Source organism: Pogona vitticeps, chromosome 1, assembly GCF_051106095.1.
Source record: "Pogona vitticeps strain Pit_001003342236 chromosome 1, PviZW2.1, whole genome shotgun sequence".
In the NCBI taxonomy this organism is placed as follows: Eukaryota; Metazoa; Chordata; class Lepidosauria; order Squamata; family Agamidae; genus Pogona; species Pogona vitticeps.
This window is the reverse complement of record NC_135783.1, coordinates 54221447-54236152: the sequence shown is the minus strand read 5'-3', so window position 1 is coordinate 54236152 and position 14706 is coordinate 54221447. Positions and strand designations below refer to the sequence as shown.

The 14706-nt window shown below is 39.5% G+C and overlaps 1 protein-coding gene across 1 annotated transcript in view; it reads left to right on the top strand.

Annotated features, from left to right (window-relative positions):
* The window catches only part of CATSPERE (catsper channel auxiliary subunit epsilon), a 171240-nt gene that overhangs the window by 119545 nt on the left and 36989 nt on the right, over positions 1-14706 (top strand). The window contains exon 11 of the mRNA XM_078383093.1: positions 6973-7412. Within this exon, the coding sequence (XP_078239219.1) occupies positions 6973-7412 (440 nt within the window). The remainder of the gene's footprint in view (positions 1-6972; positions 7413-14706) is intronic.

Below are 14706 nucleotides of genomic sequence, written 5' to 3'. Positions count from 1 at the left end.
CATTCATCTGTGGACCAGCTTTCTAGGATAGTTTCTGCGCTCACACTTGAAGTTCAGAAGCCTCTACTGGAAGTATTATACCTCATTACTTGGATGAGTTCAAACTAAAACAGTTCTTTCTGTAACCTTTCTTGTAACCTGTTTTTATTTTTCCCACTTCTAAAAGTATTAGGCATCTTCCAGAGTTCTGGACAAGGACTGTGAACTTCCTTTCAAAAATCTCATACCAAATTATGTACTTGTGGGTGTACCACAAGTCAAATATAAAATTAATCCCATTCCTCTCCCACAAATTAGAGGCCAAGGGCCATCCTATCTTCTCATATTGTGCCCTCCATACAAATACCAAATGATCAGACTTATGTGCAACTTGACAAATTTCTTATGGGAAAATACCACCCTCTTAGCAAGGTGCAAAAAGTTCAAAAGCAGGTAGCACTTATTTTTCAATTGGTCCCTGGATAGTAAAGAGCATGTCACCGAGCTGATTGCAAAGTGAAGAATTTGCCTGCAGCTGTTGTCCTGAGAAGACATACATGGCTCAGGTCATCGGAACTGACTCTGAATATCATACCATTGATAAGCAAGCATGGTTCAGTACTAAAACCAAGTTAGAGCACAAGAACCTGAGAGCAAGGGCAAAGAAAGGCATTTGTACCCAGCTGCCTTCACAACATTGTCAGTATTCTAGATTGCATCAGCAGAACCAGCCCCAAGAACACTAACAAGACCTTAGGTTACACATGTGTAAGTCATCACACCCATATTTGCAAACACTGAGTTCCCCTTGTTGAGCTTACCACCAAGGGAAGTACAAATCATTCTGTTATGGGGAAAAATCCTTAAGCACTGAGAAGTATCATCTTTCAGTGTACTCCTTTTCACACTGTATACGGAGTGTGAATATGGAGGCTATTCATCTCTTTATGACGATGGCTAAACATCACCATCAGTCTCTGTGTTCTAACAATTATTTGATTCAGATGCAGATTCACTCCTACCTCAGAATTTGTCCCAAGCATTGGCTAAGTGGTTCATTAGGGCTATTTAGCTAGCCTATGAAATGGCCAGATTTCCATTACCAGAGTCACCTAGTAGTCATTCCACCAGGGCCATAGCAGCCTCTACTGCCTTTCAAAGAGGAGTGCATGTACAGGATGTCTGCAACCACTTGGTCACAGCCATTGACATTTGTGAAACACTACAGGATGGATGTTCATGCCCAGCAGGATGCTTCTTTCAGGCATGCTGTGCTTTCTTTTCTGTTGTCCTGACATCCCTCCAGCTGGTGAGTGAGCTAACTAGTAAATTGCATGTGCAAAGAAGGACACGTTGCTTATCTGTAACTGTAGTTCTTCAGCTGGTTATCTATTAATTCACTCATCCCTCCTTCTTCCCTCAAACTGTCACACTACTAAGTACCTTTTAGGCAATGGCTGAGCAAGAATTCAGGAGGAATCATTAGGAAGCAGTTAGGTAAAAGGTGAAAGATTTATACGATCTGAAGAGAAACCAGAGTTTCAATGAAGTTCTGAATAGAAAACTGGACACAATCAGTCAAACACTAAGAAAAGGAAATAAAGAAGGACTATATTATCAAAAACCTTCTGGTCTATAGCAGAAGAGTTTGCTTTGGTGGATGCATGGAGAGTAACACATAAAAGAGAAGGATTACACATTCTACTCAAATTTGCACAAGACATGGTCTAGAATAGATGCATGCTGGATTCCAATAAGCTGGATAAAAGTGATGAAGACTATAGACATATTACCAAGAACTTTTGCTGATCACAGTCATTATTTTGGAGAATGAACACTAGTCTTCTGCAAAATGAAGATTTTAAGAAAGAAGTGATGCAAGAAATGTCTTGGTACTTTAAGGAAAATAAAACTTCAGATGTACCAATGAGCGTAGTCCGGGATGCAGGAAAAGCAAAGCTAAGAGGGATAGTTATAAAGCATGCAGCAAGACAAAAAAAGGGAAAAATACAAAATACAAAGAATTAGAGAAAAAACTCTTCTAGATAGAACAAACGTCAAAACAAAATAGCTTAACTGGAAAACTAGCAGATAATATGAAATCAGTACAACATCAAATAAATCTATGGTGGATGTCAGAAATGGCAATGAAGATAAATAAGCAAAATAATTGTTTTGAAAAAGCAAACAAGCCAGGCAAATGGCTTTCTTATAGACTGAGAAAAGAACAAACAAGAAATCAAATTATAAACCTTAAAGATCAGGAAGGAGAGATTAAATTGGAGCAGAAGGAAATTTTAAAAATTATCAAGGATTTCTATCAAGCGCTATACAAAGAACCAGGAAAATCAATAATAAAGCAAAGAGAATATCTGCAGAAGTTTCAGTTAAAGAAATTATCTAAAGAAAATAAAGAGATCTTGAATTCCTCAATAACGATGCGTGAAGTGGTGGAAGCTATTAGAAAACAAAAGAATAATCTCCAGGAAGTGATGGAATACCGGCTGAATATTACAAGAATTTTGAAGAAGTTCTAGGTTTACCCTTTAAGGAATTAACAGAAGAAATAGAAGAAGAAAAAGGAATTCCCACTTTATGGAAAGAAACAATAATTTCAGTAATATATAAAGAAGGTACTGATCAGAAATCTAAAACTGTAGACCAATCTCATTATTGAATGTAGACTATACAATTTTTGCATCAATATTAGCAAACAGATTGAAAAAGGTTTTAGTGCAGATCATTCATCAGGACCCAATCAGGATTCTTACCAAAAAGAAAAATGAAAAACAATATCAGGATAGTATTGAATTTATTGGAATACTATGAAGCCCACCTTGGAAAACAGATGGCATTAATATTCTTCGATGCAGAGAAGGCCTTTGACAATATGAATTGGAATTTTTTACTGACATAGGTGCAATTAATGGAAGCCAGATAGAAGTTTATAGGAGAAATTAAAGCAATATACAGTGGTGCCTCGCTAGACGATTGCCTTGTGGGGCAAAAAACCCGCAAGATGATTGGTTTTTCTGATCACTATGGTGCCTCGCAAGACGTTTTTTTCTATGACCGTGTTTCGCAATACATTTTTTTTTAGCGCAATGCTTCACAAGACTTTTTTTTTTTTGACCGATGCATACGGAACCTCGCAAGACAATCTTTTTCACAAGACTGTGATTTTTGTGGAACGAATTAAAATCGTCTTGTGAGGCACCACTGTATTCCAAACATGGAGCAGAAATCAAAGTGGAGAGCTGACAGAAACAATTCAAATTGAAAAAGGCACAAGGCAAGGATGTCCGCTGTCCCCCCTACTGTTTATTCTCATTTTGGAAGTCCTGAACCAACAAATTAGAGAATATAAGAGAATCAAAGGGTTAAAGATTTCAAAATTCAAGATTATGCTGATGATTTAGTAATAATCTTAGAAGAACCTATGATGTCAATAGAAACATTAGTAGAGACAATAACTGAATGTGGATAAATAGGTCTTAAATTAAACAAAAAACAAAAATTCTGATGAAAAATATGACAAAAGAAGAAAAAGAATTACGAAAACACTCCGGATGTCAAGAAACGTGCAAAGTTAAGTACTTAGGAATTAATATGACCAAAAAAAGTACATCAAAGAGGGACAATTATATGGAAGTAATGAAAGAAATCAAATTTGCAAAAATGGATTAAACTCCAGTTATCCCTAGTGGGTAGAATAGCTGCAATAAAAATGAATAACTACCAAAACTAGTTTTCCTCTTTTAGACAATCCCAATATTATTAAAACAAGATTTTTAAAAGAACTGAATAAGATAATGACCAAGTTTGTTTGGGATCGGAAAAAAACAAGAATAAAATTTAAGGCTCTTCAGGACAATAAATAAAGAGGAGGGTTTGGCCTACCAGACTGGATGAATTATTACAGAGCAGCAGCTCTGTCCTGGGTGAGAGAATGGGTTACTCTACAAAATCAGAGACTTTTAAAAATTGAGGGGCATGATTTAAGACTAGGCTGGCAGGCCTACCTATGGTACCAAGATGATAAGCAGTGCAAAACATTTAATTTACATCTGATCAGGAGAGCTTTATTATGGGTCTGGAAGACAGTTAAGGTACAACATTATAGAAATATACCATTATAGGTAACTCCATTAGAAGTGTTCTGTGACCCGGCAAGAACATCTCAAGGGACAAACGGGAGATTTGCCAAGATACTAGATAATGATTTTAATCTAAAGAACAAAGATGAACTGTCAGAACAAGGTATTATTAGACTGGTGGTCAATAAACTTATTGAAATGAAGATATGTAAAAGATAAAACTACAGGGTTTCAGAAAGACAAAATACATTCGGATAAAGGGTTGCTGGATTCAAAGGAAAAAATGATTAAAGGTTTATATAATACTTTAATGAAGCAAAAAATGGAAGATGAAATTGTGAAGGGTTGCATGTAAAGTGGGCTCAAAATATAGGTCATAATATAGAACTAAGTGCCTGGTCACAAATTTGGGAACAAATATTAAAATGACTAAATCTATAAATCTAAAAGAAAATATATACAACATGTTTTACAGATAGTATGTAACATCAGAGAAATTAACAAAAATGTATAAAACTGTTTCTGATAAATGTTGGAAATGTCAGAAGAAGAAAGTAGGGAGCTTCTATCATATGTGGTGGACGTGCAATAGAGCCAAGGACTTTTGGCAAACGATTCATGAAATGATAGAGAAAATTTTAGGGGTTAAAATTGCTTTGACACCAGAAATCTTATTGAAAATATTACCAACTACATTCGAAAAAAACAAGACCTGCTTGACCTTATCTGATAATGGCAGCTAGAATTGTATATGCCAGTAAGTGGAAGACTACAAAGATACCAACAAAGAAGGAATTTATTGAGAAGATTTTGGAACTAGCGGAAATGGATATTTTGACAGATACACTAAATGACAGACTGGATAATAATAAATGGGAACCTCTTTATATCTGAATGAAATCTATATCAACTTAAATAGAATAGATTAGATTACTACTATGTTAGAAGACTATAAGACAAGATTAAATGAATGGAACATATTGTAATAAATCACTCTGGTTGCAATGGATAGAAAAGTAGAAAAATACAATAAAATATTTTTTTTAAAAAGGAAGCAGTTAGGTATGCACAATAGTAGTGGGAGATAATAATAATCATGTGCCTTCAAGTCAAATCTTTTTTTAAAGGTTTTATTAAAGAAAGAAAAAAATAACAACACTAACATGGAATGTTAACATACATTACAATGCTACTATAATTCCCCACCTGTGCCACCTTCACCCTTGGGACTAGGTAACCAGAAATATCATTTTAATCCCCTTTCACCCCATTCCACTCCAAAAATATATTGATCCTTCTGTTGGCTTATGACCTTTCCCTTTCACTAAAACATACTCCAAATATAACTTCCATACCTCTTTAAAATCATTATATTTTGTCATTTCCCTTCTTACTTTCATTTCACATGTTAGCTTATCATTAATCGCGACGAACAGATAGATGGGGTATAAATGGAATAAATAAATAAATAAATAAATAAATAAATAAATAAATAAATAAATAAATAAAATAATCGCTAAACTCCACATTTCTTTGTACCAGTCTTCAAGATTATTTGTCACTTTTCCAGTTCTTGGCAAATATTAATCTTGCTACTGTGACCATTATAACAATTAACTCTCTGTTCTTTTTTAAGATAGTTGTTCTTAATTATATTTAGGAGGGCAACAATTGGTGATATTTGAGATGCTATGTCCAATGATTTCTCTAATTTCTTTAAAAACCAGTGCCCTTTCTTTCTTATTTCACAAGACCACCACATATGTATATAGGTCCCTTTTTCCCTTTTGCATCTTCAAGTCAAATCTGACTTACAGCAGCCCTTTTCAAGGTTTTCTAGGTAGAGAACACTCAGATGTTACACAGTCCCAGGGTGCCCCAGGTTTACCATTTCTTTCTTCTACCGTATATATAAATTCTCAAATGGCCGGTTTTCTTTCAACTATGCCAGTGGTTCCCAACCTTGGTTAACAAAAGTGCTCTTGGACCAAAATCCCCAGTCCGCACAGCTGCTCCTGAAGGCTTTTGGGAAGTGCAGTCAAAGAACACCTGGATTTATCCAAAGCTGGGCACTGAAGTACAGTGTCACTGTTTTCACTTCCTCACTCCCCTCCCAGCTCCTACCCTTGTACTTTTTCCTTTGTTCTGCTTGAGAGAGAGGAGACAGCTGTGCCTCTGGTAAGAGATGCCTTTTCTTTCAGTCTCAAAAGTTTGTGTTCTGTGAAACAGATTTCCATTTTGCTATCTGGGGTCAAATGTGGCATTTGGGTCTCACTCCCAACCTCTTTTTCTATTGATTTTCCTGGGCTTGTTTTCCATTCCTAATGACTAGAGATCATAAGGTCTTCAAAGCAGCCATTTTCATAGCAGAATATATGGCAGTTTCTTAAATTTCCAGATGTGCCCTGGGTGCCAAAAGTTGTGGGTTTTAGTTACGAAATGCCTGTGTTTGAGCCACAATGGGGAGCGACTTGAAACTCACCCCACCCTCATGACACCTGAAGTGCACTATACAAATCCTATTCCAACTTGAAACAGAGCTATGATGTGGCAGGGTAGTGGAGTGGGATTCCTGATGTGCAGAAAAATTAATAGTCTGCTTCATAAAGTAGCTGTGAGGACTAAATTGATAGAAAGAATTACAAATGGAATCATGAGGTCCTTGAAGCAAATGTGGGATTCAAAAACCTAAGAACTAAAAGAAGCATGACAGTTGCATCCTTCCACCTACGCTAAAATGTAGCATCCTATATCTATGCTGCAGTGTTTAATGAGGGAAATTCCCTTGTTGATGGGTTTTGGATTGTGACTTCAGAAAAGTGAATTCTATGTGTAATAGTGCTTTAAAAAGAAACATGCTAGAAAAGTAATGCTTAATTATTATTATTTTTTGCAGATTATAATGGAAACACCATAATAAAGATGAAAAATAATGTCATTTTTTTCTTTAAGTTTGAAATGGGAGATACCGTAAAGCTTGCTCCATGGGAAGAGGAAAAGACACATTTTATTTTTTACTGTAATCCTTCTGGTGACATGTATTTGCTAACAATTGATGGTCGGGATATAAAACGCCAGATCTATCCACTGAAATTGGAAGCATTTAGTGCTGCATGGAAATTAGATGAAGTATGTCCATACATATCATTTGAACACAATATAAACCAAGATATTTATTACTTAGACATGGGAGAAGAGGTAACCTTTTGGTCTCAACTAGTCTTTCAAGAAAACCTGGGCTTATTTACAGACATTGAAATGTATAGGCCAGATTTACTGCAGCAAGAATCACGCCTTCATTATGAAATTGCTCGTGGAATCTGCACTAAGAATGATGTGAGTTGTCTCTGCAAATAGTACTATTACTTTCTATTTTGATTTATTTTTCTTATAGAGACTAGAGTGAATACATCTGCCAGATCATCTCCCAATATAATTACTTCAACATAAGCTCCTGTCTTTGGAATTGCTAGAAGATACACTTAGGAAAGAATCAAAATCATATACAGTGGTGCCTCACATAGCGATTGCTCCGTATAGCGATGAAATCGCTTTGCGATGGACTTTTTGCCATCGCAAAAGCGATCGCTTTGCAATGGTTCCTATGGGGAAATTTCGCTTTGCGATGATCGCAGGGAAGCGATCCTCGCAAAGCCCCCATTTACTCACAGCTGATCGGCGGTTTCAAAATGGCCGCCGGGTAAACAAAATGGCTGCCCGCTATGTTTCCTCGCTTCAGAGGCACCAAAAATGGCCGCCCCTATGGAGGATCTTCGCTTAAAAGACAGTTTTTAGCCCATAGGAACGCATTAATTGCATTTTAATGCATTTCTATGGGCTTTTTCTTTTTGCTTATCGATGTTATCACTTAGCAGCGATTTTTTCTGCACGGATTAACATCGCTAAGTGAGGCGCCACTGTAGTGTATCTTGTTGGCATACTGCAACTATGATGACTCCTACTAGTATTTATTAAGCTCATCTTTCTTGCTTTCAGCCCCTTGTTCCAGAAATCTTTATTTACCTTTTATTTATTTTGAGGAACACTGTTTCTAAATAATTATGTTCAATTGTAGACAAATAAAGTCATTTTATTGCTTACTCTTTAGAGCACTTATTCTCTGCTGCAGATAAACTTTTGAGTTTCTTTCATTGTTACCCGCACTTACTTTTTAAATGGAGTATTTCTATTTCATAATGACATGTTTTAAAAAGGAAACCAGTACCTATTGTAAGTAAATTTGCAGAAGAATACTGATGATGGGGTAGGGATTTGGTGGACAGTAAAGTGCTATATTCCCCTTCACAGATTACTGCCTTGTCGTGACAAAGGGGCTTGAGTAATTCACAGAAGCTATGGGCTATGCTGTACAGGTTACACCCAAGATAGAGAGGTCATAGTGGAGAGTTCTGACTAAACGCAATCCGCCTGGAGCACGAATTGGCAAGCCACTCCAGTATCTTTGCCAAGAAAACCCCATGAACAGAAACAAAAGGCTAAAATATATGACGCTGGAAGATAGGCCCCTCAGGTTCGAAGGCATCCAACATGCTACTGAGGAAGAACAGAGGACAAGGACAAGTAGCTCCAGAGCTAATGAAGTGATTGGGCCAAAGCCAAAAGGACGCTCAGCTGCAGACGCGCCTGGAAGTGAAAGGAAAGTCCGATGCTGCACGGAAAAATACTGCATAGGAACCTGGAATGTAAGATCTATGAACCTTGGTAAGCTGAATGTGGTCAAACAGGAGATGGCAAGAATTGACATCCTGGGTGTCAGTGAACTAAAATGGATGGGAATGGGCAAATTCAATTCAGATGATTATCATATCTACTGTTGTGGGCACGAATCCCATAGAAGAAATGGAGTAGCCCTTATAGTCAACAAAAGAGTGGGAAAAGCTGTATTGGGATACAGTCTCAAAAATGATAGAATGATTTCAATACGAATCCAAGGCAGACCTTTCAACATCACAGTAATCCAAGTTTATGCACCAACCACCAATGCTGAAGAGGCTGAAATTGACCAACTCTATGAAGACTTACAACACCTTCTAGAACTGACACCAAAGAAAGATGTTCTTGTCATTATAGGGGACTGGAATGCTAAAGCAGGGAGTCAAGCGATAAAAGGAACAACAGGTAAGTTGGGCCTTGGAGTTCAAAATGAAGCAGGGCAAAGGCTAATAGAGTTTTGTCAAGAGAACAAGCTGGTCATCACAAACACTCTTTTCCAACAACACAAGAGGCGACTCTACATATGGACATCACCAGATGGGCAATACCAAAATCAGATTGATTATATTCTCTGCAGCCAAAGATGGAGAAGTTCAATACAGTCAACAAAAACAAGACCTGGAGCTGACTGTGGCTCTGATCATCAGCTTCTTATAGCAAAATTCAAGCTTAAGCTGAAGAAAGTAGGAAAAACTACTGGGCTAGTCAGGTGTAATCTAAACCAAATCCCTTCTGAATACAGAGGAGAAGTGAAGAACAGATTTAAGGAACCCGATTTGATGGACAGAGTGCCTGAAGAACTATGGACAGAGGCTCGTAACATTGTACAGGAGACAGCAACAAAAACCATCCCAAAGAAAAGGAAATGCAAGAAAGCAAAGTGGCTGTCCAACGATCCTTACAAATAGAGAAGAGAAGGGAAACAAAATGCAAGGGAGATAGGGACAGTTACAGAAAATTGAACGTAGACTTCCAAAGAATAGCAAGGAGAGACAAGAGGGCCTTCTTAAACGAACAGTTCAAAGAAATACAGGAAAATAATAGAAAAGGAAAAACCAGAGCTCTGTTCAGGAAAATTGGAGATATTAGAGGAACATTTTGTGCAAGGATGGACATGATAAAGGACAAAAAAAGGGAGGGACCTAACAGAAGCAGAAGACATCAAGAAGATGTGACAAGAATGCACAGAGGAATTATACCAGAAAGATCTGGACATCGTGGACAACCCAGATAGTGTGGTTGCTGACCTTGAGACAGACATCCTGGAGAGAGAAGTCAAGTGGGCCTTAGCATGGCTAACAGCAAGGTCAGTGGAGGTGATGGCATTCCAGTTATACTACTGTACTTAAAATCTTAAAAGATGACGCTGTTAAGGTGCTACACTTAATATGTCAGCAAGTTTGGAAAACTCAACAGTGGCCAGAGGATTGGAGAAGATCAGTCTACATCCCAATCCCAAAGAAGGGCAGTTCCAAAGAATGCTCCAACTACCGTACAATTGCACTCATTTCACACGCTAGCAAGGTTATGCTCAAAATCCTCCAAGGCAGGCTTCAGCAGTATGTTGACCGAGAACTCCCACAAGTACAAGATGGATTTCAAAGGGGCAGACGAACTAAAGACCAAATTACTAACATGCATTGGATTATGGAGAAAGCCAGAAAGTTCCAGAAGAACATCTACTTCTGCTTCATTAACTATGCAAATGCCTTTGATTGTGTCGATCACAGCAAACTATGGCAAGTCCTTAAAGAAATGGGAGTGCCTGACTACCTTATCTATCTCCTGAGAAATCTATATGTGGAACAAGAACAAACAGTTAGAAGTGGATATGGAACAACTGATTCGGTCAAATTTGGGAAAGGAGTACGACAAGGCTGTACAGTATATTGTCTCCCTGCTTATTTAACTTATACGCAGAATACATCATGCGAAAGGCTGGACAGGAGGAATACAAGCCGGAATTAAGATTGCCGGAAGAAATATCAACAACCTCAGATATGCAGATGATACCACTCTGATGGCAGAAAGTGAGGAGGAATTAAAGAACCTCTTAATGAGGGTGAAAGAGGAGAGCGCAAAAAATGGTCTGAAGCTCAACATCAAAAAAACCCTAATATCATGGCCACTGGTCCCATCACCTCCTGGCAAATCGAAGGGGAAAATATGAAGGCAGTGGCAGTTTTTCTTTCTTGGTCTCCCTGATCACTGCAGATGGTGACAGCAGCCACAAAATTAAAAGACACTTGCTTCTTGGGAGGAAAGCGATAACAAACCTCGACAGCATCTTAAAAAGTAGAGACATCACCTTGCCAACAAAAGTCTGAACAGTCAAAGCTATGGTTTTTCCTGTTGTGATGTATGGATGTGAGAGCTGGACCATAAAGAAAGCTGACCGCCGAAGAATTGATGCCTTTGAATTGTGGTGCTGGAGGAGGCTCTTGAGAGTCCCCTGGACTGCAAGGAGAACAAACCTATCAATTCTAAAGGTAATCAACCCTGAGTGCTCACTGGAAGGACAGATCCTGAAACTGAGGCTCCAGTACTTTGGCCATCTCATGAGAAGAGAAGACTCCTTGGAAAAGACCCTGATGTTAGGAAAGTGTGATGGCAAGAGGAGAAGGGGACGACCGAGGATGAGATGGCTAGACAGTGTCTGCGAAGCAACCAACATGAAATTGACAGACCTCCGGGCGGCAGTGGAAGATAGGAGGGCCTGGCGTGCTCTGGTCCATGGGGTCACGAAGAGTTGGACACGACTAAACAAATAAACAACAAAATTATTATTATTATTATTATTATTATTATTATTATTATTATTATTATTATTATTATTATTATTATTATTATTATTATTATTATTATTATTATTATTATTATTATTATCATCATCATCATCATCATCATCATCATCATCATCATCATCATCATCATCATCATCATCTATTTATTTATTTATTTATTTATTTATTTATTTATTTATACCCCGCCTATCTGGGCAACTCATCCACTCTAGGCGGCTTACAATATAGGATAAAACAATAAAATACAGAAAAGTACATAACTGTTCAATTATAATAAAATATAGGGATAATAAAATAAGGGAAAATAAGAAAAGAGATCAGGTATTGACTGGAGGGAAGGCCTGGATATATAACCATTTTTTAAATTGGGTTTTAAAGATTCCCAGCGTAGGGGCCGCACGAATCTCCGGAGGGAGGTTATTCCACAGGTGAGGAGCCACCGCCGAGAAGGCCCGGTTTCGTGTTTTCTCCTTCCGGGCCTCTCTTGGTGTGAGACTCCTCAGCCTCACTTTCTGACTCGCATGGGGGATCCGGTGTAGACCTTGGTGGGAGCAGGCGTTCCGCCAAATATCGAGGTCCTAAACCATTTAGGGCCTTATAAGTAAGCATTAAAACTTTGAAGTCGGCGCGGAAACAAATGGGCCGCCAATGCAGGGCAGCCAGAGTTGGAGAAATGTGTTTGTATTTTCTCACTCCGGTAAGGAGTCTGGCCATTGCATTCTGCACCATGTGAAGTTTCCACGTCAGCTTCAAAGGCAGCACCACGTAGAGCGTGTTACAGTGGTCTAATCTTGAGATTACAAGCGCATGCACCAAGGTAGTGAGTGCCCCCGTGTCGAGATAGGGCCGCAGCCGGGCAATCCGCCAAAGGTGGAAAAAGGCAGTACGGACAACCGACGCCACCTGCATTTCCATGGTGAGCATAGGGTCCAAGTATATGCCCAAGCTGCGGACCCCACTCTTCGCGGCCAAGGTCACACACCCCCAAACGTGAGAGAGTCACCCAAGCCGCCAGCCACAGGGCCACCAACCCTCAGAACTTCCGTCTTGTCCGGATTCAGCCTCAGCCCATTCTCCTGCATCCATTGCAGTACATTCTCCAGGCAGCGCTGAAGGGACAGGATGGCATCACCTGCAGTTGGTGAAAAGGAAATGTAGAGCTGGGTGTCATCAGCATATTGATGACACAATGCCCCACATCCCCTGATGGCCCCTCCCAGCGGCCTCATATAGATATTAAACAGCATTGGGGAGATAATCGACCTCTGTGGGACCCTACAAGTGAGGTTCCACGGGGCCGAAACACTTTCCCCAAGCTGAACTCTCTGGGGGCAGTCCTCCAAGAAGGAGTGGAGCCAGGCTAGCGCTAAGCCACCGATTTCCAACTCGGAGAGCCTCCCCAGGAGGATACCGTGGTCGACGGTATCAAAGATGTCGAGGAGGACCAGCAGAGACATTTTGCCCCTGTCAGCCTCCCTCAATAGGTCATCAATAGGTCTCTGTACCGTGGCGCGGCCTGAAGGCCGACTGGAATAGATCCAGGGCATCTGTTTCATCCAAGTGGGCCTGAAGCTGATCGACCACTACCCTCTCGACCACTTTGCTCATGAAAGAAACATTGGCAATGGGCCTGTAAAAGCTATGGTTTTTCCTGCAGTGATGTATGGAATCGAGAGCTGGATCATAAAGAAAGCTGACCACCAAAGAGTTGATGCTTTTGAATTCTGGTGCTGGAGGAGGCTCTTGAGAGTCCCCTGGACTGCAAGGAGAACAAATCTATCACTTCTGAAGGAAATCAAGCCTGAGTGCTCAAGGTCAGATCCTGAAGCTGAGGCTCCAATACTTTGACCGTCTCATGAGAAGAGAAGGCTCCTCGGAAAAGACTCTGATGTTGGGAAAGTGGGAAGGCAGTAGGAGAATGGGACGACAGAGGATGAGATGGCTGGACGGTGTCACCGAAACTACCAACATGAATTTGACCCAACTCTGGGAGGCAGTGGAAGACAGGAGGGCCTGGCATGCTCTGGTCCATGGGGTCACGAAGAGTCAGACATGACTAAACAACTAAATAACAATAACAAGAATGATATATTATTTTAATCCCACTGCTTTGTGGGAAAGTGGCTCTTAAAGTTCCAATCAAAGAATCGAATAAGTCATTGATGAATGTGGTGAGAATGTCGTGGGATGCAAACTGTCATCACCCCTGAGTTTATAGTAGAAATGTAAATGACAAGTCCTGCCCATTTACAAATCCCTGCAAAAATTCTAATCTGGGGTGACTGAATGAAGCAGATATGATTAGGTCTAATGATCATCTGCAGCAGGAGTGGCAGGATGCAGCTCTCAGGTGCTGAAATATGTTTCAGAGTGACCCTATACCTCAAATACTCTAAATTTTTTACATATTTTATAACTTGGTACTTTGTTAAAGTTTGCAGAGTGGAATCTGGGTGAACTTTAGATTTTTCCTCTTCCAACTCAGGCCTCCAGGAGTGCTCACTACTCTTCCTCTTCTACTGCTGCCACCAATTATATTTAATATGTAAAAAGGACCAGGGTTTCTTCCCAAACAAAATGGTGTTTATTGATTTCACAAAATAAAATAAGTAAATCACAGGTAGCTAGCTAATCACGTTGTAAATCACGGTTTCTCATACACTAAATCATACAGACTTTTCCCTCACTGACTCTTTGGCTCACAGGCCTACATACATGCTAATCACTAACTCTCAATCTCTCCAATCTCACACATCACACACCCCTATATATATTCCAGCTCCTCCCCCTTCTGTACCACCCTCCGTCCCCTCATTGGTTGATGTTCCACTGCCCAGCTGTGACGGACAGGTGAGAGCAGGGTTGAATGTTACAATCATCTACAGCAGGAGTGGCAGGATGCAGCTCTCAGGTGCTGAAATATGTTTCAGAGTGACCCTATACCTCAAATACTCTAATTTTTTTACATATTTTATAACTTGGTACTTTGTTAAAGTTTGCAGAGTGGAATCTGGGTGAACTTTAGATTTAAGACACACCTCTATGATGTTTAAGATCCATTGACCTCATTTTGTGTTTTATAAGCTTCATCC